The following is a 19,973-nucleotide window of genomic DNA, read 5'->3' on the forward strand; positions in this document are numbered from 1 at the left end:
CTGTTCTATAGTTCAGCAAGCTACAGCCCAATAGTCAAATCCAGTCTGTGGCCTCTTTTTGTATGGCCCATGAATTAAGAATAGTTTTACATTTTCTAAGGATCGTAACAAGTTTTTTCAGACAACAAAAAGAGTACGCAACAGAGACCGATGTTGCCTGCAAAGCCTGAACTATTTCCTATTGTCCCTTTACAGAAAAAGTGTGCCAACCCTAGTCTCTGATCCCTATTCCGCACCACTGCCCTCCAGAGGGATCTTTCTAAAACACATAAAAGAGTCAGTCGTATCCCTCCCCGACCTCCTTAGCCTGGCACGAAGGCCTTCGGAGTCCGGCCAGGCTCTCAACCCCTCCTATCCTCACCTGCCTCCAATTCCCCCGCCACACACTCTAGTCCAGCACCACAGAACCTCTGCCATTTCCAGACAAAGCTGTTTCGTGCCTTCGAGACCTTTACACACGCTGTGCCCTCTTCTCAAATGCCCTGACATCCCAGCCTTTCTCAGCCAGGAAGCAGGCACAGGCCCGACAGGTCCTTGAGCAAACCCAGCCTGCTCTCCACCCAGGGCGGGTTTCAGTTTGCGCTTGCCGATGTCTTCCCGGGGCCCCGGGCCCTTGCCTCTGTTGTCACGTCGTGTGTCAGTTTGCGGCTTACTTCCGACCAGAGCAGTTCCTTCCCGCGGAGGTCTTCCTGGAGTTTAGCAGCAGACCTTGCACAGCAAGACGCCCTGCATTTTGAATCGTCCCCTCCATTCAAGAGTGTCAGAGCAAAGTTGCCACATTCTTTAATCTGAGTGGGAGGGAAAAAAGTATGAGAAAAGTCCCTAGAGGCTAGACCCTCTAGGGACGCTTAACCACACAAGAACTACTGAATAGGTGTTGTTTTTTTCTATTTATTTAACTGTGACAAAATATATATAACATGAACTTTACCATTTCAATTATTTTAAGCATACGATCCAGTGGCATTAAGCACATTCGCACTGTTGTGCAACCATCACCACCTCCATCTCCAGAACGTTCTATCATCCCAAACAAACAACTCCCCATTTCTTCCTCCTCCTGGTTACCTCTAGTCTACTTTCACTATGAATTGGCCTATTCCAGGTCCCTCACCTAAGTGAAATCATATACTATTTGTCCTTTTTGGTCTCCCTTATTTCACGGAGCGCAATGTTTCCAACCACGTTGTGGCACGTGTCAGAATTTCCTTTCGAGGCTGAACAAGTCCCATTGTGTGGAAGGAGCCTGTTCTGTCTCTCCATTCAACACTGGATGGACGTCAGGGCTCTTTCCACGTTAGCTACTGCGGATAACGCTGCCGCGAATGTTGGTGTGCAAGCATCTGTTCGAGGCCCTGCTTTTAATTCTTCTAAGCTTACATCTAAAAGTGGGATCGCCGGACCACGTGGTGATTCTGTTTCAGGTTTGGGGGAGCAGCCATATTGTTTTCCACTGCAGCCGCGCCCTGTTACGTCCCACCAAAATCGCACCGGGTCCCCATTTCTCCACATCCTCACTGATGCTTCTTCTTTCCCCTTTGCGGTTTGTCTGTTTGGTAATATAAAGCCTCCTGTGCGTGACGCGGTATCTCGTTGCGGTTTCAATTCGCGTTTCCCTAACGACTGGGGATCTAGTGGTGTGGAGCATCTTTTCGTGGGCTTGTTGGCCATTTGTTTCTCTTCTTTGGAGACGTGTCTATTCAAATCGGTCTTTCTGTCCATCTCCGAACTAGGTCGTTTGTTTTTCTGTTGTTGAGTTGTAGGAATTCTTTCTATGTTTCAGACATTAGTCCCGTATCCGATGCGATTAGCAAACCTCATCTCCCATTCTGTGTGTTGCCTCTTCACCAGGTAGGTCATTTTTGATGATGGAGAAGCGATGTGCTGTGTCACTAAAGGCCCTGCCTGAACAACTGAAACGCAACAGAACCCACCAGAAGGGCTGCATCTGTCTCTTTTTCCTGCATTTCACTATATAGCCCTTGGGGTCCCCAGACCTCCAGGACTTTGTCTTGGTGGGGGGGCCACTAGGCTAGTCCCAGGGACAGCTGCCGAGCTCTGTCTCATCGGGCTGTACCCAGAGTCGTCATCGCTCACCCCTGGGCATTCTGAATTCCCACTGCTGCTCCCCCCACAAGGGGTTTAGTCATGATTTTCTCAGGTTCCCTAAATCCCACACCAGGTAAGCCTGGACATTTTGTTTGGAAATTCCTTTTCTCTTTCTGTTTACAAAGGCAATGTGAACTCGTTCTAGAAAAAAATCAGAATATTTAAAAAGAAAATTAAAAGCACCCGTAAGCCCCCCACCCCCCACCCCAGAAGTACCTCTGGGTGCGTCCTTCCGACCTTGAATTTTGCACGTTTGTTTCTGTTAGATTTTTCCCGTGACATTAAATATTATCAAAGTATTTTCTGAATGTTTTCTCATACACTGAGAGTTTCACTCATATAATACATATACCTGGAAATGAAAAATCTCCCATCAGGAGAATACCCATCCCAGCCAGGGACAGCTTCCCGCCACAAGCTCTGCATCCAGACTTCAGCCGCGTGGTTGCAGCGACCCAGAGACCTCGCCCCTTGCAGCGTGTGGCTCTGCCGCGGGTTATTATTTCTTTCCGGTTAAAGTTCAACACTAGGCTCTTTAGCATCTTAGCTCCGTCTGGGTACATTGATGGGCTTCCTAAAACACAGAAAGGAAAAGACACAGGGACGGAGAGAGAGACTCCGGCTTTGTCACACAGACCCACATTTACTCTCAGCCAAACTCCGGGAAAGCAGCGGGAGGCGAGGGGACCCAGGGCCTGGTCACCGCGCTCGCGTCCCCCACGCGCCCTGCGCACCCACAGTTAGGCGGGGTGCGCCCGCATTTCCTCTGATCCGCCTGCGCGCGCGATGCTCAAGGACACTAGCGGCTCCGGGCGTGACCGAGTGGACAGCCAGGGGTCCGGGGCAAGTTCTCGCTCTGACGTGGGGTCTGAGGGTGGTGACAAGTTTGTGCCAAGGGCTGTGGAGAGAAGTGTCTGTTTTCTCAACCCTGCGGCGCCCCTCAGAATGCTCTCACAAATGCAGTCTCCCCCTCCAATTCACACCTGGGGCTCCCTGACAGGAAGGAAGGTGAAGAGCTCCGGCGAACTTTCCCTTCTGCGTCCCGCTGAGCGCATCTGCATGTGTGGCCTCCTGGGAACTGAACGTGATCATGTGATCAGGCTCAGAATGTTCTGGAATGGCCCTCCCTTCTAGTCCAGTGGTCCCAACGATTGCCCTGGACACAGCCTCGGGCCGGCCCTCCTCTTCCGCCCGCTCCACGCCCGGCCCCTCCCCCTCACCGGCTTGGCCCCGCCTACCCTCTGCTCTCCAGGTGCTCTCACCTGTCATTGGCTCTTTTGGTTTCTCTCAGCTTTGTCCCTGGTTCCCACCAGCCGCTGTGAGGCCGGAGGCCCAGATTTACCTCCCTTGTTGTAAGGGGGGAAAATTCTCCTCTACTCTGTTTGGGTCTCAGGTGGGCCTAAGAATTAAACTGACATAAGACAGATCAAGAGGAGAAATGCATACAAAATTTATTGAATTTTTACACGTACGTGGGACATGTCATGGGAGAATGAAGACCCAAAAAAGCGACCAGAGCAGGAAGCTTTTATGCCATCCAGACAAAGAAGACATTTGCAAAGAGTTGGCAAGACGAAGGGGTTTGGGCTATGGGTGGTAGTGAAGAAATCACCAAGAAGTAGTGGGTTCATTTAACAAGGTTTGTTTATGCGGATTTCTCCACCCTGAATTCCCCGGCCAGGGCGGTAAGGTTGCCTTCCACAGCGGAGATTCATTTCTTGCTATCAGGACAGAGGAGGGTCAGAGTGTCCTTCCCGCACCCCTCATTTAAGTACCTTTCATCTGAAATAATCGATACTCCCAAGTGGCAAATTTGGGGGTGGCACATCCTGAACCCCTTCCCCATCTTCCCATGGGGGCGCCTGCCTCACCTGCAGGGCCCTTCCGAGGCCACCTTCCCACCACACCCCAACGAAGCTTTGGCTTTCTTTGTTTGCTCCCCCTTGGGTTTGTTTTTAAAGGTCACTTAAGTGGCATGTGTGCCTGCATGTCCCCCAGTGCCAAACACGGGCATCGATTAACCACGCGCTAGTGCAGTACAGACGCCGAACCCGAACACCCCGTCCTCACTCTCCTCCTCCCATCCTGCTCATACCCACACCAGGCCCCCGAGCTGTCTTCCGTCCGCTTCTCCATGCCAGTCCTGCTGCCCCTAAAATTAGAGATAATGTTCGATTTGATAACAGACACACAAAATACATAACAGCTCAAACGCAAGCACTGCTTCCTTCTTTTTTCTAGTCAAGATGGCAGCTCTCTGCCACAGACCCAGGCCCCAGGCCCCTCCATCACCCCCCATAGAAGGGAGGGGCACACACGTTACCTAAGGCCAGAAGGGCACACCTGCCCCAGACTCACCACGTGGCCACCCCTCGACGCAAAGGAGACCAGGAAATGGGGCCCAGGACCGAACAAGAAAAAGGGAACAAACAGATTTGGAGGGTCAGCTGGCCGGCTCCCAGGACGGCCCAGAGCACCTCACTCCACTCCCTCATTAGCCGTTCCAATGGGATCCTCAGGACGAACCCCTGGAGCTCGAAGGCTGCAGCCGAGCCAGAAAAAGGGGAAGCAGCTTCAACGTGGGCTGCGGGGGTGGCCTCATTTCCTCCGTGACATTTTTAAAGTATGAAATATCACTGAGGACTATTAAGAAGCAGCTAATCTGACAAACTCTCTGCTTCCACCGAAGGACTTCGGGAGGCGAGGCCTCGTGCAGCTTTGCACGGTCCAGAGCTTACCGCGTGCGTCAGAGCAAGACCACACACCAGGGCTACACCCAGCCGGGCAGGGTTTGAGCCCAGAGAGTTTGTCCCACATCACGTTATGTTTAGAGACTCCCATTCAGGGGAAAATTAACATGGAGATCTCAGCTGTGACCGCGCTGGGCCGCCAACGGTGCCTGGCAAGGCGCACCCACCTTCTCCTTCTCCTTGTCAGATTAGCTGCTTCTGAATAGTCCTCAGTGATATTTCATACTTTAAAACGTCACTTTTGAAAAAGGAATGTATCACTTTCGCCTCCATCCACATACTCTACCCCACCTCCAGCTTGCTTCTCTTTGACGCCTTTGCTAGAATCTGTTCTAAGAAGAAGGAAAAAGCAAAATTTCTCCTTTATAAGTGAAGGGCTACTGAGGGGCTATATACGATCTGTAACTCGAAGTTGTCGGCAGGCTCTGCAGACCGTATGCCGTCTCTCCCTCGTGCCGAGAGATGAAAACAGAAAAATCTACGGGATTGATTTTTTAAGGAAGCGAACCAACCATGAGCAAGGTTAATCCATAAGTTCAGTTGGTACCACTCGAATCCCGCCCCTAACTATTTTCCTCTTCAGGCAAATGTTCTCTTGCCAGACTGCATTTCTCTTTTAACCAAGGGAGAAAAATAAATAAAAAATCAATAAAATGTAGTTACCACAGAGAGATTCATGGCAAAATCAAAGGATGCAGAAGGAAAGCTTGGGAGAAGAAATTGCTTATAAGACTTTTAGAAAGCTTTAAAATTATTGGCCGACTGTGCCCACTTCGACAGCACATATACTAAAATTATTGGCTTAACAAGTAATTTCATAGAGTGGTTTATATGCGCTTCCTAGCAGCATCAGCTCCAAATTTCCCTTTGCACTCACATTCTAAGAGAGTCATCCTAATGCGTCATTAACTAATGATTATACCAATGCATTTATCACAAAAGCCGTCAGGGAAAAAAAATGACCACCGGCCAAAACTGCAGATATTAAATGTTGAGGCGGAAACTAAATCAAATACGTGAACACATAAAAAGAGAGAGATTTCCCCACCTTTTTTTTTTTTAACCTTGGCATTGAATTAACCAGCAAGACCAGAATTTTTTTAACTCTGAAATTTGACTGACGATTTAAAGAGCTTGCTCAAAATTCGTACCCTAAATACGAAGAAAGTAGCAAAGCAACAACTTATTACAAAGGAATGTTTATTATATGTCTGTTCCATGCAGGTATATATCATTACGTGGTTTCGTTCAACTTTATGACAACCCCATGAATTGGGTATCATGGTCACCTCGTAACCGCGGAAACTGAGACTCGATAAACTTGGATGGTGTCTTTGTGTACTTGGGCTGCCATAACAGAATATCACAGACTGGGAGGCTTAAACAACAACAATTTCTTTTCTGACAGTTCTAGGGGCTAGCAGTTTAAGATCAAGGTGCCGGTGGGGTTGGTTTTGGTGACTTTGGTTGGTCTGGAAGACCCTTCATTCTGGCCTGCAGATGGCCACCTTCTCACTGCCCTCACATGTACTTTCCTCTGTGTGTTCACCCCTGGTTGTCTCCTATAAGCACATCAGTCCTATTGGATTAGCACCCCACCCTTGTGACTCATTAATCTTAACTACCTCCTTAAAGGCTCTATCTCCAAATATAGTCACAGTGGAGGTTAGGGCCCCACCACGTGGATATGGGGGAGGACGCGGTTCAGTCCGTAGCAGACATGTCCAAGAGCCCGCACTGCTAAGTGGTAGGACCGAGGCTGTCTGAGTCCAAACATCGTTTTTTTCCAAAGTGCGCTGCCTCTCCCATGCCTCGGCACCCCAGATAGAATGGGGAGACATCCTACTTTAAGAGCCGTCTCTTAGAACTTGCCGGCAAGGAGACAATTTCACAGCAGGAAGCTCCGTGCCAGTGGGAAGGGTGGTGAAGTACAGATGCAAGCTAGATCGCAGAGCACAGGGGGCCATGTCAACTAGAAGCCTGTCCAGACGACACCAAACACAAGTGGCTTCATCCGCTCTGCTAATAGCTGTGCAGATAGTATTTGCTTTCATTACCATACGCCATCCACGGCATAGTCTCCATGCTGCCCAAAGAGTCGGCATTTCATCTGGTTTTTCTTTTCTTCTCTCCAAACCACCAGCTAACGTCCTGGAGGGCGACTCCATGGATCAGGACGTCGAGAGCCCGGTGGCCATTCACCAGCCAAAGTTGCCTAAGCAGGCCAGGGACGACCTGCCACGACACATCAGCCGAGACCGGACCAAGAGGAAGATCCAGAGGTACGTACGCAAGGATGGGAAGTGCAACGTCCACCACGGCAACGTGCGAGAGACTTACCGCTACCTGACCGACATCTTCACCACTTTGGTAGACCTCAAGTGGAGGTTCAACCTGTTGATCTTCGTCATGGTTTACACGGTGACGTGGCTCTTTTTCGGGATGATCTGGTGGCTGATCGCATACATCCGAGGAGATATGGACCACATAGAGGACCCTTCATGGACTCCCTGTGTCACTAACCTCAACGGGTTCGTCTCTGCTTTTTTATTCTCAATAGAGACGGAGACCACTATCGGTTACGGCTACCGGGTCATCACGGACAAGTGCCCAGAGGGAATTATTCTCCTCTTAATCCAATCCGTGTTGGGGTCCATCGTCAACGCATTCATGGTGGGATGCATGTTTGTAAAAATATCACAACCCAAGAAGAGGGCAGAGACCCTGGTTTTTTCCACCCACGCGGTGATCTCCATGCGGGACGGGAAGCTGTGCCTAATGTTCCGAGTGGGGGACCTCAGAAATTCCCACATCGTGGAGGCTTCCATTCGAGCCAAGCTGATCAAATCCAAACAGACCTCGGAGGGCGAGTTCATCCCTCTGAACCAGACGGATATCAACGTAGGGTATTACACCGGGGACGACCGTCTGTTCCTGGTGTCACCACTCATCATTAGCCACGAGATCAACCAACAGAGTCCCTTCTGGGAGATCTCCAAAGCCCAGCTGCCCAAGGAGGAACTGGAAATTGTAGTCATCTTAGAAGGAATGGTGGAAGCTACAGGTAAGGCGTGCTGCGTCCTGGGGTATCTGTGGGATCGATGCTCACGTTAATCTGGATTTGTTGTTCTCATTCAGGGCGAAATACGGAACCCTGAACCTCACTCGCTAGTGACACCCTCCTCTCGCTTCATGAAATAGTATTCCTATGTGTCCTTAAGTATATCCACCAAGAATTCTAACCATCGGGCTTCAAAAAGCCCTTTGGAAAATAAATTAATAAATTTAAAAAAAAAAAAAAACGCTGCTTAATATATGTTAAATTTCCAAATATTTACTTAAATTAAAATTTGTCTGGAACACGCTTTTTAAATGGCTCTAAAACATTGCTTAATTTAAATACTTGACGTTATTTATTGCCAAGCCAGGAGGAAGAAGTTAGGCTTTTCAAAGGAAGCCTGACAAATTGCTTTAATAAAAATGCAATTTCACCTCTTCTTTAGGAGCCATTTGCAAGACCCATAGCATTGCTTTTTCTTTTATATCAAGTGACTGCTTGGTGTCTTTCTCCGTACTTTATTTGCTGGATCCCCAGTTGACCCAGTCAGTAATACTAGCAGGAAAGAAACAAAAATTAAAGATCCATTCGTCATAGTCTTATTGACGCTTCTGCTGTTAATGGCTAATCACTGGTGTATTTTAGGGAAGGTGATCTGTTTTCTCAAAATAGAAAAGCAGCCTGTTTTTATTGAAGTCTTCACTCATATCAAACTTCACACGTGTTTACACATCCCAACAGGAGAGCAGGTTCTGCCCATGTCTACCTGTAACATTCCACGAGACAAAGCCATAAACTCTGACTTCAGCTAAACCGATGCCCCACGGGGAAAGTATAAACTAGAACCCAAATTTATCAGTTTCTTTACTCTTCTTCTGAGTGTCGCTATCAGCCTTGGGATCCTGCTTAGTTATGCAATCTGCCCTTCTGTGCTTTGAAGTCTTCGACTGGAGGCTCGGGGTTGGTTTATATAATCTGAAAATGCATGGCCAGCTGCCTGGCTCCAGATTCTTCATCAACCTGATCTCAGTCATCCCTTCACAGCAAAGTCATTGTTCCCATGTCTCTGTCTCCCGGTACCCAGTGGGCAAGGTCATAACCTCTCGCCAGATTCTCTCTCGTGGTGCTGGAAACTTTTGCGATCGGTTTTTTAAATGCCACTAGTAACAACAATGTGAGTAAAAGGCTCTGCGTGGAGCTCGGTGATAGGACTGTGCTCCCTTCCGTAGACAAAGGAACGTGGCCCTAACCGGCAATGGCTTAAAGAATGACAAATTACCGTGAAGTCCTCAGTAAGCGCTGCAGGTGTGGACAGGGCCACCTGCACCTTAAGCCTGACTTTGGGTGTACCCGTGAAGCAATAGTTGTTGGGTTGGGGACTGGGGTGCGGGGAGAAGAAGGGGAGGAAGAGAGGGGGAGGAAGCAATTTAAACAGGGAGCTCGGCCGTTTCTCACAGACCAGAAACTTCTTCCACTCAGCTGAGCCCAGGGACTCTGGGTCCCCCTAGTGGTGGCCACTGAGATGCAGCCTCCGGCAGTATAAACTGACCGCTCATGATGGATGCAGTTTTAACATGAGATTTCTCACTATAAATTCTCCAAATAGGGCACGAGGGAGGGCAGTGGACGAGCCTTGTTATCACTGGTACTTGATACTTGTCTCTGAGCTCCAGAAGCAAAAGCCAGTGGAAATAAAAGTACCTTCTGGTTCCTGGCCGTGCTCGGAGCTCCACACGGCAGGAGCTGAGCTCGCATTTTCTCAAGCTAAAGCTCAATCTAGAAAAATAAATGAATCCAGAACGAGTGTGCTATCCTTGTGGCATCTCCGAGTCGGCGTTCTCCCCAGGCAGGTCCTGTCTTTCTGATGACAGCTTGGAATGAATGAGCCTTTCCAAAGCTGGAAACATCGTCTTCTTGGTAATGAACGGTGATATTTGCCTCTGAGCACTTGGAGGCCTTTCCACTGCTTTTTTAGAGAAAAATGGGTAGGTGTCAGCAAAAAAAAAAAAAAATCCCTGTTCCTGGGAAAAAGCAACCATTATTATTATTATTTTTTTAATAGTTTTCTAACTTCTGGGAAGTAGAAGGGGAAGAGTGTTCTAGAAAGTTCTGGGTTCATCTGGAATCTGGACACATCTTGATCCTTTCCTGATGGGATTCATACAATTCAGTACTTCCAGCGCATCTGATCGCTTAAGCTTCAGAGAGATACTCTTTATTTGTGAATGAAAAGCACAGTTGGTATTTATGGGCAATAAACGGGCCGTTAGTGGGGAGAAATGCTTCAATGAGTCAAAGCTACAGGAAAAAAATAAAAGTGGACCGGATGCTCAGTGAGAAAAACAAATTCACAAGGATCTAATTATTCATCGTAGAGCTAATGGGAAGGCAAAGGCCATGAAAACAGCAAGCTGACACAAAACGGCTTCCGCTTTACCCGTTTCTTCTGTCAAAAACATCTTAGTTGGCTTTAAACTATTATCAGTGATCTCAATTAGCGGGCTTCTTTCAAGGGTGAGCCCCACGCTGCAGCCTTGACACGGTGTCACGCACGTCGTGGGCACACAGTGATCACGATGCGGTGTTTTCTTGGAGATCTGCTCTATCCCGCAGGAGGCTGGCCGCCTGGGTCCTCCAGTCCTCTGGGTCTCAGGCTCAGCACAGGCCACTCGATTCTCCCCTGACACAGAATGTCGCAATGCCAGCTGTGCTTCGGCAAGCCCGCTTTGTCACCACACTCAGAGTCAGGCTCATTTTGAGAAAATGAAAGTAAGATCCTTGAAGATAGGCCGCATGTCTTGCCCGCATTCGATGCCCTGCAGGTGTTAGCCCCAGTCCTACACTCGACGAGTTCTCCGATCTTATGCAAGGCAGACTCGCACCTGCAAAAGACAGACTCACATCCTTGGTGGGTGGCTTCAGACTCACATCCTTGGTGGGTGGCTTCGGTCCGGTCCCGCCCAGAGGCGGAGGGATGTATCCCGTGACCTCTCGAGAACCTTCCAGTCATGTGATTCTATTTTTGAAATTGAATCAAACCCTGGAAAATTCTGACACCAGCCACCCAGACATCTGGGAACTGGTCGTGTCTTATCCCACAAATACATTTTTAAAGGGGGCCCTTTATGCTCCCGACACGTGGGCGATTTTGAGATAGTGATGTTTACAGAAGGGTTCAGAGCTACGTAAACAAACACGCTCACCAGCTGCGGCGAATGTGTATTAAAATAGTAAAGCATTCATATAGACTGTTATTTATAGGGGGCAAATTGGCCTGGAGGCTAGATGACAGCCACACAGAGCTGGGCCTGGTGCCAGCCAGCACCTCACTATAGCCTTTCTGATTGATGAACTTCCATATTTACCCCCGACGATTATGCAACGGTGACGAGCAGCCCTTTCCAACACCTCAGCAAACGTGCCCGGTCAGGATGAATCCCCACTAAGCTTTTTTTTTTCCATTTTTTATTATGGAAACTATAAAACTTATCCAAGAATAGGCCAAATAGTACAATTAATTCCCATGTTCCCATCATTTAATTTCTATAACGGTCAATTCGTGGCCAAAACTCGTTCCCTCTATTCACCGCTCACTAACTGTCCCCACCCCCACCAGCATCATATTATTATATCTGCAAAAATTTCAGTACGTGTCTCTAAGGACTTTTTTAAAACATAACTATAACACCATAACTATAACACCTAAATTAATTAATGATCCTCAGATATGATATCTACTCAGTATTTCAATATCCAGTTGTCTCATAAATGTGTCGTTTTTTTTTTTTACTTTAATGATTTGCTTGTTTGAATCAGGATCGAAATGAGATCTCCTTTAAGCCTCTTAATCTGTGAGTTCCCCTTTCATCTCTGTGGGTCTTTTTCCTTTCCTTTTAAGTTTTCCCCAAAGAAGAGAACTTCCAGAAGATTTAAATACTGCATAGAAAACTAGAGAAAGTGGCAGGCGGGAGGAAGCGAATTGAGTGAGGATGTAACTAGGTAACACTTTACGGATGAGGCATCAGGACCCACTGCCCAAGGCGGCGTGTGTGGGTTACCATGGAGGAGCGGGGAGGGTGCATCAGAGGGAGCAGAGCAGAAATGGGTAAAGGCAAACCGCCCTTCACCCCAGGTCAGTTGGGTTCCACAGCCAGAGTAACGTTATTTACATAGAGTTTAGCCTCGTCAGTCACAGCATTTTAGAATCGAAAGGTGTCTTTCCCAACTCTGACTTCACGGATGAGGAAATGGAGATCCAGCAAGACCAGCTAAGGCCAAGGAGCTCCCGGCAGAACGAGAACTTGAACGCTAAGACCACTGAAGGTGTCGTTCGGCCTCTAAGTGCGCTTTGCCTCATGAACGCTGTTGGTTCAGGAAGGTTCCATAGAGAAACGCATTCAAAAGAGACAGCTGGTCTACAAGGCGCAGACATGTTTTCTTCTCTTTCCTTCCACCCTTAGTTCCTCTTTAAGCTTTCTCCGTTGGTCTCGATTCATTTTCAAATTCTTTATGCATTTATATGGATAGATTTTTAACCATCGTATATTTAAAAAGAGATGGGCTGCGAAAGAGTTCTGAAGTCGAAATTAAGTAAACGTAGTCTACGCAAACATCCCTGGAAAATAAAATGTTCTGTCCCATGTGACTTTCAAGCACCGTTTTTCTTGGCCGTCATCAAAACGCCGCTTCTCTGTAATAGGGGAAAATATGCGATCACGGAGTTTCAAGGGTTTGAGAAGGTAGCATTTCTCAGGTTAGCATTACAGTTCTCTTAAGCCATTTCTAGTAATAACATTTCATAGCCGTTACGGTTTTCAAATCTTGTTTTCTCCTTTCAGTAAGTTACCGTTAATCCCTCAATCAGCAAGCCATTTCTGCCGAATTTATTATGTTCTGCTTAAGACTCGCAACCCCGACTACCTCGCCTGGGAAAAGAGTTAATTGATGACATCTGAAATGCTAAGCACTTGGGTGAAAATCTCCTGGTAAATCTCTATAATGAGTAATTTTTAGAAAATCAAAGACGTGTGGATTTATTTTTCCTACAGAGAAATCTACTGTTCATCAGCATCAAGAAATCCAACAATCCTTTCTCCTTTCAGCATGAGCTTCGAGTGACCTATTCAGGGCTTCCTTCCAAAATGTCCACCTCAATATAATAGATCTCAGTAGTGTCGATAGCTGGGTAAAACCTGGTAACACATGCTCCCCAAATATGACGAACTTTTTGTGAGCCTCAGCAGTTTCGGGACACTGTTCTGGTTCACCAAATGTCCTAAAAAATCAGAGGTTGGATGCCTCTGAAAGGAAGACTGCTGTAACTCTGTTAAAATTTCCCATAACTTAAAAGGCAATTGAGGTCCCGTAATAAGCAATGCATCAAATTCACCATATATTACTGTGATCGAAAAGAGCAAAATACTGGATAATTCTAAAATTGGTCATGATTAAAACACCAGTTCCAGAAAATTCATTGTTCTGCCTTCTCCAAATGACCCATGAGTAGCTACTAAAATGATGGCCACACGATATATAGAATTTAGAATTCAAACCCAAGGCGGGATGGGGAATGGACTAGCACCTAAAGGTCAGCTCTGACTCCAGGTTTAAAGTCAACACTCACGTTAGGAATAAACTTCGCCTTTCAAATTAAGAGATGAGTGTTGAATAGTGGGCCGCCTCTGATGAGCGTATCCTTCCATAAATAGTTTCATTATTTCCTAGGGCATTCTGTAATAGAAGTATTGACAGCATGTTGCCAGTGAGACAGTTCCACTCAGCACTTTCTCATGACTGGGAGAGGATCGTGGGGAAAAATTATATAAATTACACATGCACGCGTGCACACACACACACACACACACCCTCTAAACAGCCAGAGGTGCCTCTTCCCCAATAAGTAGGCCTTGTTCCTCCATTCTACGCCAACTCACTTACAAATCTTGTGTGTCGTACTCTGTAGTGCGCCTCTTTTGTGAAGGGATCTCGCTCAGCAGCAGCCCACTTTATCTGTGCTTCTTTGTGTCATTTAGCGTCAGACCATCTTGGGTTGCTGCCCTCACTGGCTGGCTCAACCTCTCCGTGCTCTAGCATCGCCACTCTAACACGGGAACAAAAATGCTGGCTACCTCGCCAGTGGCCTTTCCACTTCCCAAATCCTATTAGATCATTTCTTCTCCCGCAGACCCTGCACGGGAGAGGCAATAGAAAGCACAGTTTTCTGAGGACGGGAAGCCAGGCAGTCAGGAGGGCCAACCCCGGTGGGTGGCCTCACTGTTTCCAGGGTCCCTGCCGCTGGCACCTCCGCAGAATGGCCAATGACTCCTCTCCGAAGGCCTTCGGAATAGTCAAAACGGCAGATGTTAACCTGTGTTAGCCAGCGTAAGGGATGCACGCTCACGGCATGAGAGCAAATGCCAACCTGGCCTCTGCCCCACGCACCCACCGTGAATTGCGGACCGATTGAGTCTGAATCAATGAGGGCCACTGGATTCAGAAAAAAGCTTTGCGTTTGTGTAGATCGTAACGTGTCATCATTATCGTTTCTGCCCAGTGAACATGAATCTAGATTATTCTCAGGTCTTCTAAAGCAACCGCTCAATGAGGACGAGACCGATAATCTGCATTTGAAACAATATTTCTAGACTCTCAATTCCTCCCCCAGGTTTTTCATAAGAATTCTGAGTGATCAGTTGATTTGGAGAATGTATTTTCGGGCTGCTAACTCAACTTAACTAAATAACGTTTATCTACGTAGTCAGTCCTTATAGGTACTTCTACTTTAAAGTAAAGATGTATTTCAACAAAGTGGACAGTACATGTGAATTTCTACATAGCCAATTCCATTGATCTCTGTTTACTAAAAATGATGAACATCCTGCAGCAGTCTTTGGCTACATTGTGCTGCAAAAACAAACAACTCCAAGGGCTCCAGACACAAAAGTTGTTCTCATTCACAGTCCATGCGAGCTGGGGCTCTGCTCACATCCTGCTTAGTCCAGGATGCAGACCGAGGAGCAGCTCTGGGTGGAACAGGCCATTCTCATGGCAGGGAGTAAAAAGGGGAATGGCAGAACGCCTCGCTTCTGCTCACCATTTATTAGTCATAGCAAGTCATATGGCAATGCCTGATGTCCACGGAACGGGGAAATAATATTCTCTCACAGAGACTTGAAGTCGAGAACAAAATAATACGATCTACCGCAGATAGCCTAGTGGTTTTGAAAACCAGTAGACTGAGTTGAAAACTTTTTGCAAGTTTAGGTTTAAAAATGTGTGGTAGCCATTCGTGTTGCTCGCCAGATATGTCCAGCTTTCATCCTTCCAGTCACATGGCTAGGTTCACATCTTCCTGCCCCTTCGAGCATGGTCTTGTGACTCACATTTGTCCCAGCAGCATAAGCATAAGCCGTGATCATGACTCTAGTGGAAACTTTACAAGGTAACAGGTAACATGTCTCCTTCCCACTAATCTGCGGCTCTCCTAGAAGCACATGTCACAGTGAAGCCTCTGTCATCCTGGGCCTTTGACTGGCTTTGAGGAGTAGACGCCCGCCAAGTCACTTAGGTCATGTAGTATGACTGGAAACGACTTTACGTTGTATTAAGTGAAATGTGGTTTGTTTGTTACCACGGTAAAATCTCGTCTATCTTGCCTGATACAAAATGTCATGCTAACGTTCTGACAAGTTAGTTAGCTGTTGTACACAGCTAACGACTCAGACTCTCCATGAGTTTGCGGCTGGCTACTTTGCGGAACTCCCTCCTTTAAATTCTACATTTATTAGTTAAGACATTCAGGTCTGATCATCTGAATTCAAATTTTGTCTCCATTCCTGATTATCCATATCACCAAACTTCTGCCATTCTGAAAAATGGGGATGATACTTATATTTACAAAAGGATTCCACGAGGTAGTACACGCGAGTCATACATCCTGGGACCTGGTACGCAGCGAGCCTTCAGTAAATTTAGAGAGCGATTCGATAATTCTGCAAACCATACTGTTCTCATCCGTTAGTCATTAGGTGCCTGTTGGATGCCTGTTACTTTATTAGATGCTTTATGTAGATTATTTCCAATCCTCGGAATGATTCTGAAAGGTAGGCGCCATCCTGTTCCATAAATAAGGCGACGGACGGAGTGGGGAGAGAGTACCATGGCCAAGTTCACCAGCCAGTGGGGCGGTAAAGCCGGGATTCGGCCCCGAGGCTGCACACCCCCCACTCTGTCTGCCCCGGCGCCTCTCTGGAGGAAGCACGGTGCCCAAGGTCGCGCTTCAAGCAGTCGTCATCAACTGAAGTTTATTAGTGCACTGACAATCATGGCTCGATGATCTGGTCCCTTTTGATTGCTGGCCTTGGCTTCCCCATCAGATTCCCCTCACTGACCGCAGAAGGAAGGCAGGGCAACCTGCTCCTGCATAACAGCCCTGAGTCTCTGGACAGGGCACCTGGGTGCCCACACTCAGATTCCGTCCAGCGCAGCTTATCGGGTGACCGTGCCCGCTGATGTTCTGGGCGACGCCCATCCAGAACAGCCTGGTGCCATCTCAAGTATAACCCAGAGTTCCACCCAGCAGCCAGCTCACAAGCCCTTAGAGAAGGAAAAAATAAAGTTTAACATTAAAAGGGAAGAACCAATGTTAACTCTGTCAGAAAGAATTATAATAAAAATATTTAGGCTTTGACCAGCCTCATTAAACCCATCTGCAAAACATCCAACAAGACCCTTTTTTTTTAGGTTTCATAATGATGATCATTTCTCTCTAGTCACTGAGACCATCCTTGGAAGATTTTAATTAAGCATTTGCTAAGTAAATACATTTCCTTTTACATTTTCTGAAGTGTATTCTATACCGGGTGAATATTAATAGAAACCTGTGATGACCAATGGATAAAAGAAGGACCGATGGGTAATGACATAAGGGAAGAACACACGGTGTGCAGGAGACAGACTAAAGATGGGCCATCTAACTGATGCTCTGTTCACATGGGACCAAAACTAAATGCATTTGATACAACTCGGAGAGCTGAAGTGGTGTAAAGCATCCGTCCTTTATTTGCTTCAGATCATCGGTCATGTATACTGTCTGTCTCCCCAAACAAAGTCGGAAAAGCTGTACAATCTAAAAAAAAAAAGATGGTACTGGTCCGTGGATCCTGCAGAAGCTGCTAAGAATCCACACAGTCCGACATGGAAACAGAAAGATTTCCAGACACCTCGCGGGGTCTTTCCAGTACGATTTCCTTGTGTTCACCCGGAGGGACCTCAGCATATTCAGCCTGGCCTACAGACCCCATGTCAGCCCCCAAGGCTATGGAAGAGAAAGATCACATTTATTAAGCCAACCACAGATGGATCGTGACTACCTTCAAGGAGGTGGGCAGCTTCACTGGCCACCAGCAAACCAGGCCAAGAGCGAGGAAGGGCAGTGTTTCTACACAACATCACAGCCTCCGCTGCTGTGGGCACCTGGCACAGCGCCACATGCTGTGCTTGGTGGACGGACTAGGAAAAGCCTCATCTGTGGCTGGGAACGCCCACCCCTGACACTGGAGAAGACAGCTGTGGGCACTCTGAGCTCCTCTGTCAGCCAAGCAAGGGTCCTCCACCGCCACACTGCAGGGCAGAATGGCACGGCGATGTTTCTTCCCTTGAGTTCAGTCTGAAACGTGCTCGGCTGGGTAGGAGGGGTCACCTCGTGAATGCTGAGCCTCCATAACCTGGGGAGGTGGCGGACCAGCGGTCAGGAGGCAGAGAAATGTGCAGTCGTCTTCAGTTCTTCTCATACATCCTGCCCTCTGGTCTCTCTTTACGAGTAAACAAAATCTGTAGGTGGATCCAAGGAGCATACATTTACATTTAAACACTTAGTCAGGTTTTTTTTTTTTTTCCATTGTCCTTTCTCTTTAATCTTCCAACACCACTCTCTCTCAGGGAACAACCTGGCTTCACAATTAGATGAGACAATGTTTAAAAACTCAGACTGGAACACTGGCATCCTCACAGGGCCATATGTACCACCTGGGCCTTTAACCACCGTCTTCCCTCTCGTTCCTGTAGAGCCTTGTTCAATCCAAGGTCAACGCTTGTTCAGTCCAAGGTCATTCCTTCGCCTACTCAAAGACTTTTAGGCCGCACCATCTCCTTTCCTTCCTCCATCATCGATCTTTTTCTTAATGGTTTCTTTCCGTTGACATGAAGACATTCCCCAATATCTACCATTTTCTGGAACAAACAATAAACAGAACTATACTTCTCTTGGTACCATGTCCCAGTGATGTCTCATTTCTCAACTCCCCTTCTCACGTTACCCCTAGAAAGAATCACCTGTCATCTCCATTGCCACTTTTTGACTTCCCACCCCAGATGGGCCCCCGTTCCGAGCACGACACTGAGACTCGCCAACAGTGCCCTTCCTGACAACTCCCAAGGAGAAACTAGAGATTCTAGAATCCTCTAGAATCTGTTCCCCTCTCCATCTTCCCCACATTCATAAATGTCGTCGTCAACCGTGCAATGACATGTCAAAAACTGCCGCCGCATCATTAAGTCATCTTGTTCCCCTACCGTGCAGAAGCTCTATAGATATGACTTCCAAGAAACATCCATCTCTATGGCAACCACTCCAGATTCGGTTGTCATAAGGTGGAGGCAATGGCATTCAACCCGGTCTTTCCTTTGACCACCCTACAAAAGTCCGTTTTGCACACCGCAGCCAGAGAGCAGTGAGTAAAGCGTAAGTCAGAACAAGTCGTTCTCACGTCGAAAGCCCTCGGGTGGATTCCCACTGCCCTCGGGAAACCCGGGCTCCTCACCACGGCCTGCTCCTGCCTCTGCCCGTCTTCTCTCAGCTCTGCCCACTCTTCCACCTGACTCGCCATGCTGCGGCCACCTGGCTTCTTCCATCCTGAGCACAGAGCTCTCACACGGGGAGGTCTTCCAGAATTGCCCAATAGAAACCAGCTCCCATCGCTGTGCGGCCATCGTGCTGTGTAGTACTTGTCGCTAGCGGATGTTATTTTGTTGACTTGTTTTTTTAACAATTCAAATGTAAGCTCTGTGAGAGGAGCGCCTCGCCCTGCTCTCTGCTACACTCCCAGGACCTGGAGCTGTTCTCGGACCATAGTAAGCACTGTTTAAATATGTAGATGCAGAATAAAGAATTGGAGGAATGGATGGGTGAAATGTCTTGATCACATATGATCACAAACCAGGTTGGCCCTTTAAGCACTAGAGAAAGTCTAGTCATTGAAAATTGTGGGCGGAAAATCAGCATCGTCCTGGTCAGCCCAAAGCCTCTCCCTCCCGACAGTGGGAATCACTCAGGAACTGGTTCCAACCACCCCGCTCAGTCCTTAGCAGTCTCCTTCCAGGCTCCCTCCTACTCCCTGCCATGGAAAATGTTGGTGGCTCCCCCGCACTGTGTCCCGGGCCCCCATCACTGCCTCCTGTGCATTCTCCCAAAGCAAACCATCCCTGCCTCTTGGAATCAACTCCTATAGATGTGCAGGTGGTTCTCACAGGTACAACTGAACACGTGTCTTCTGAGCTTCAGATTCAGACAGCCAGCTATCTTGGACATCACCAGATAAGTGGCTCTCGGGTCCCATAAAGCTAACTTGTCCTAAACTCAGATCTGCTCCCTTTCCCAGGAGGAACTGCTAGTCTCCCAGTTGAAGGTCAGAAACTTGGCTGTCATCTTGGGTACCACAGACTTCTCGCTCCCAACCATTTCCCTAAGCCCTGGGCTGCTGCTAGCCCATAGGGCTCTTGGGTACAAATGAGGAAAAGACATCTATTGCCATCTGCCGGGAATTTCTGTCATAAATATACAAATCTATACCCCGCCCCCATCTTAGATGTAGCGAGTCGTGCAGTATGCAACCTGCACAGCTGTACATGGCAGCCCTAAGTTTGTCCGTTCCATCTCCTACCCGTCTCCAATATCCAAGCATTTTCTTCTCTCCGGCATCTCGGCCACTGTGACGCGGCTTCTACACCAGCCTCGCTAACGACAGACTCTCGTTTCTGCCACTTCCTTTTCTCACAGG

General features: G+C 47.7%; 1 protein-coding gene across 1 annotated transcript in view; it reads left to right on the top strand.

Moving 5' to 3' along the window:
• The window catches only part of KCNJ6 (potassium voltage-gated channel subfamily J member 6), a 145,206-nt gene that overhangs the window by 81,985 nt on the left and 43,248 nt on the right, over positions 1-19,973 (top strand). Inside the window, exon 2 of the mRNA XM_006916742.1 lies at positions 7,003-7,923. Coding sequence (XP_006916804.1) covers positions 7,003-7,923 — 921 coding nt within the window. The remainder of the gene's footprint in view (positions 1-7,002; positions 7,924-19,973) is intronic.

This window comes from Pteropus alecto, unplaced genomic scaffold, assembly GCF_000325575.1.
Source record: "Pteropus alecto unplaced genomic scaffold, ASM32557v1 scaffold97, whole genome shotgun sequence".
Classification (NCBI taxonomy): domain Eukaryota; kingdom Metazoa; phylum Chordata; class Mammalia; order Chiroptera; family Pteropodidae; genus Pteropus; species Pteropus alecto.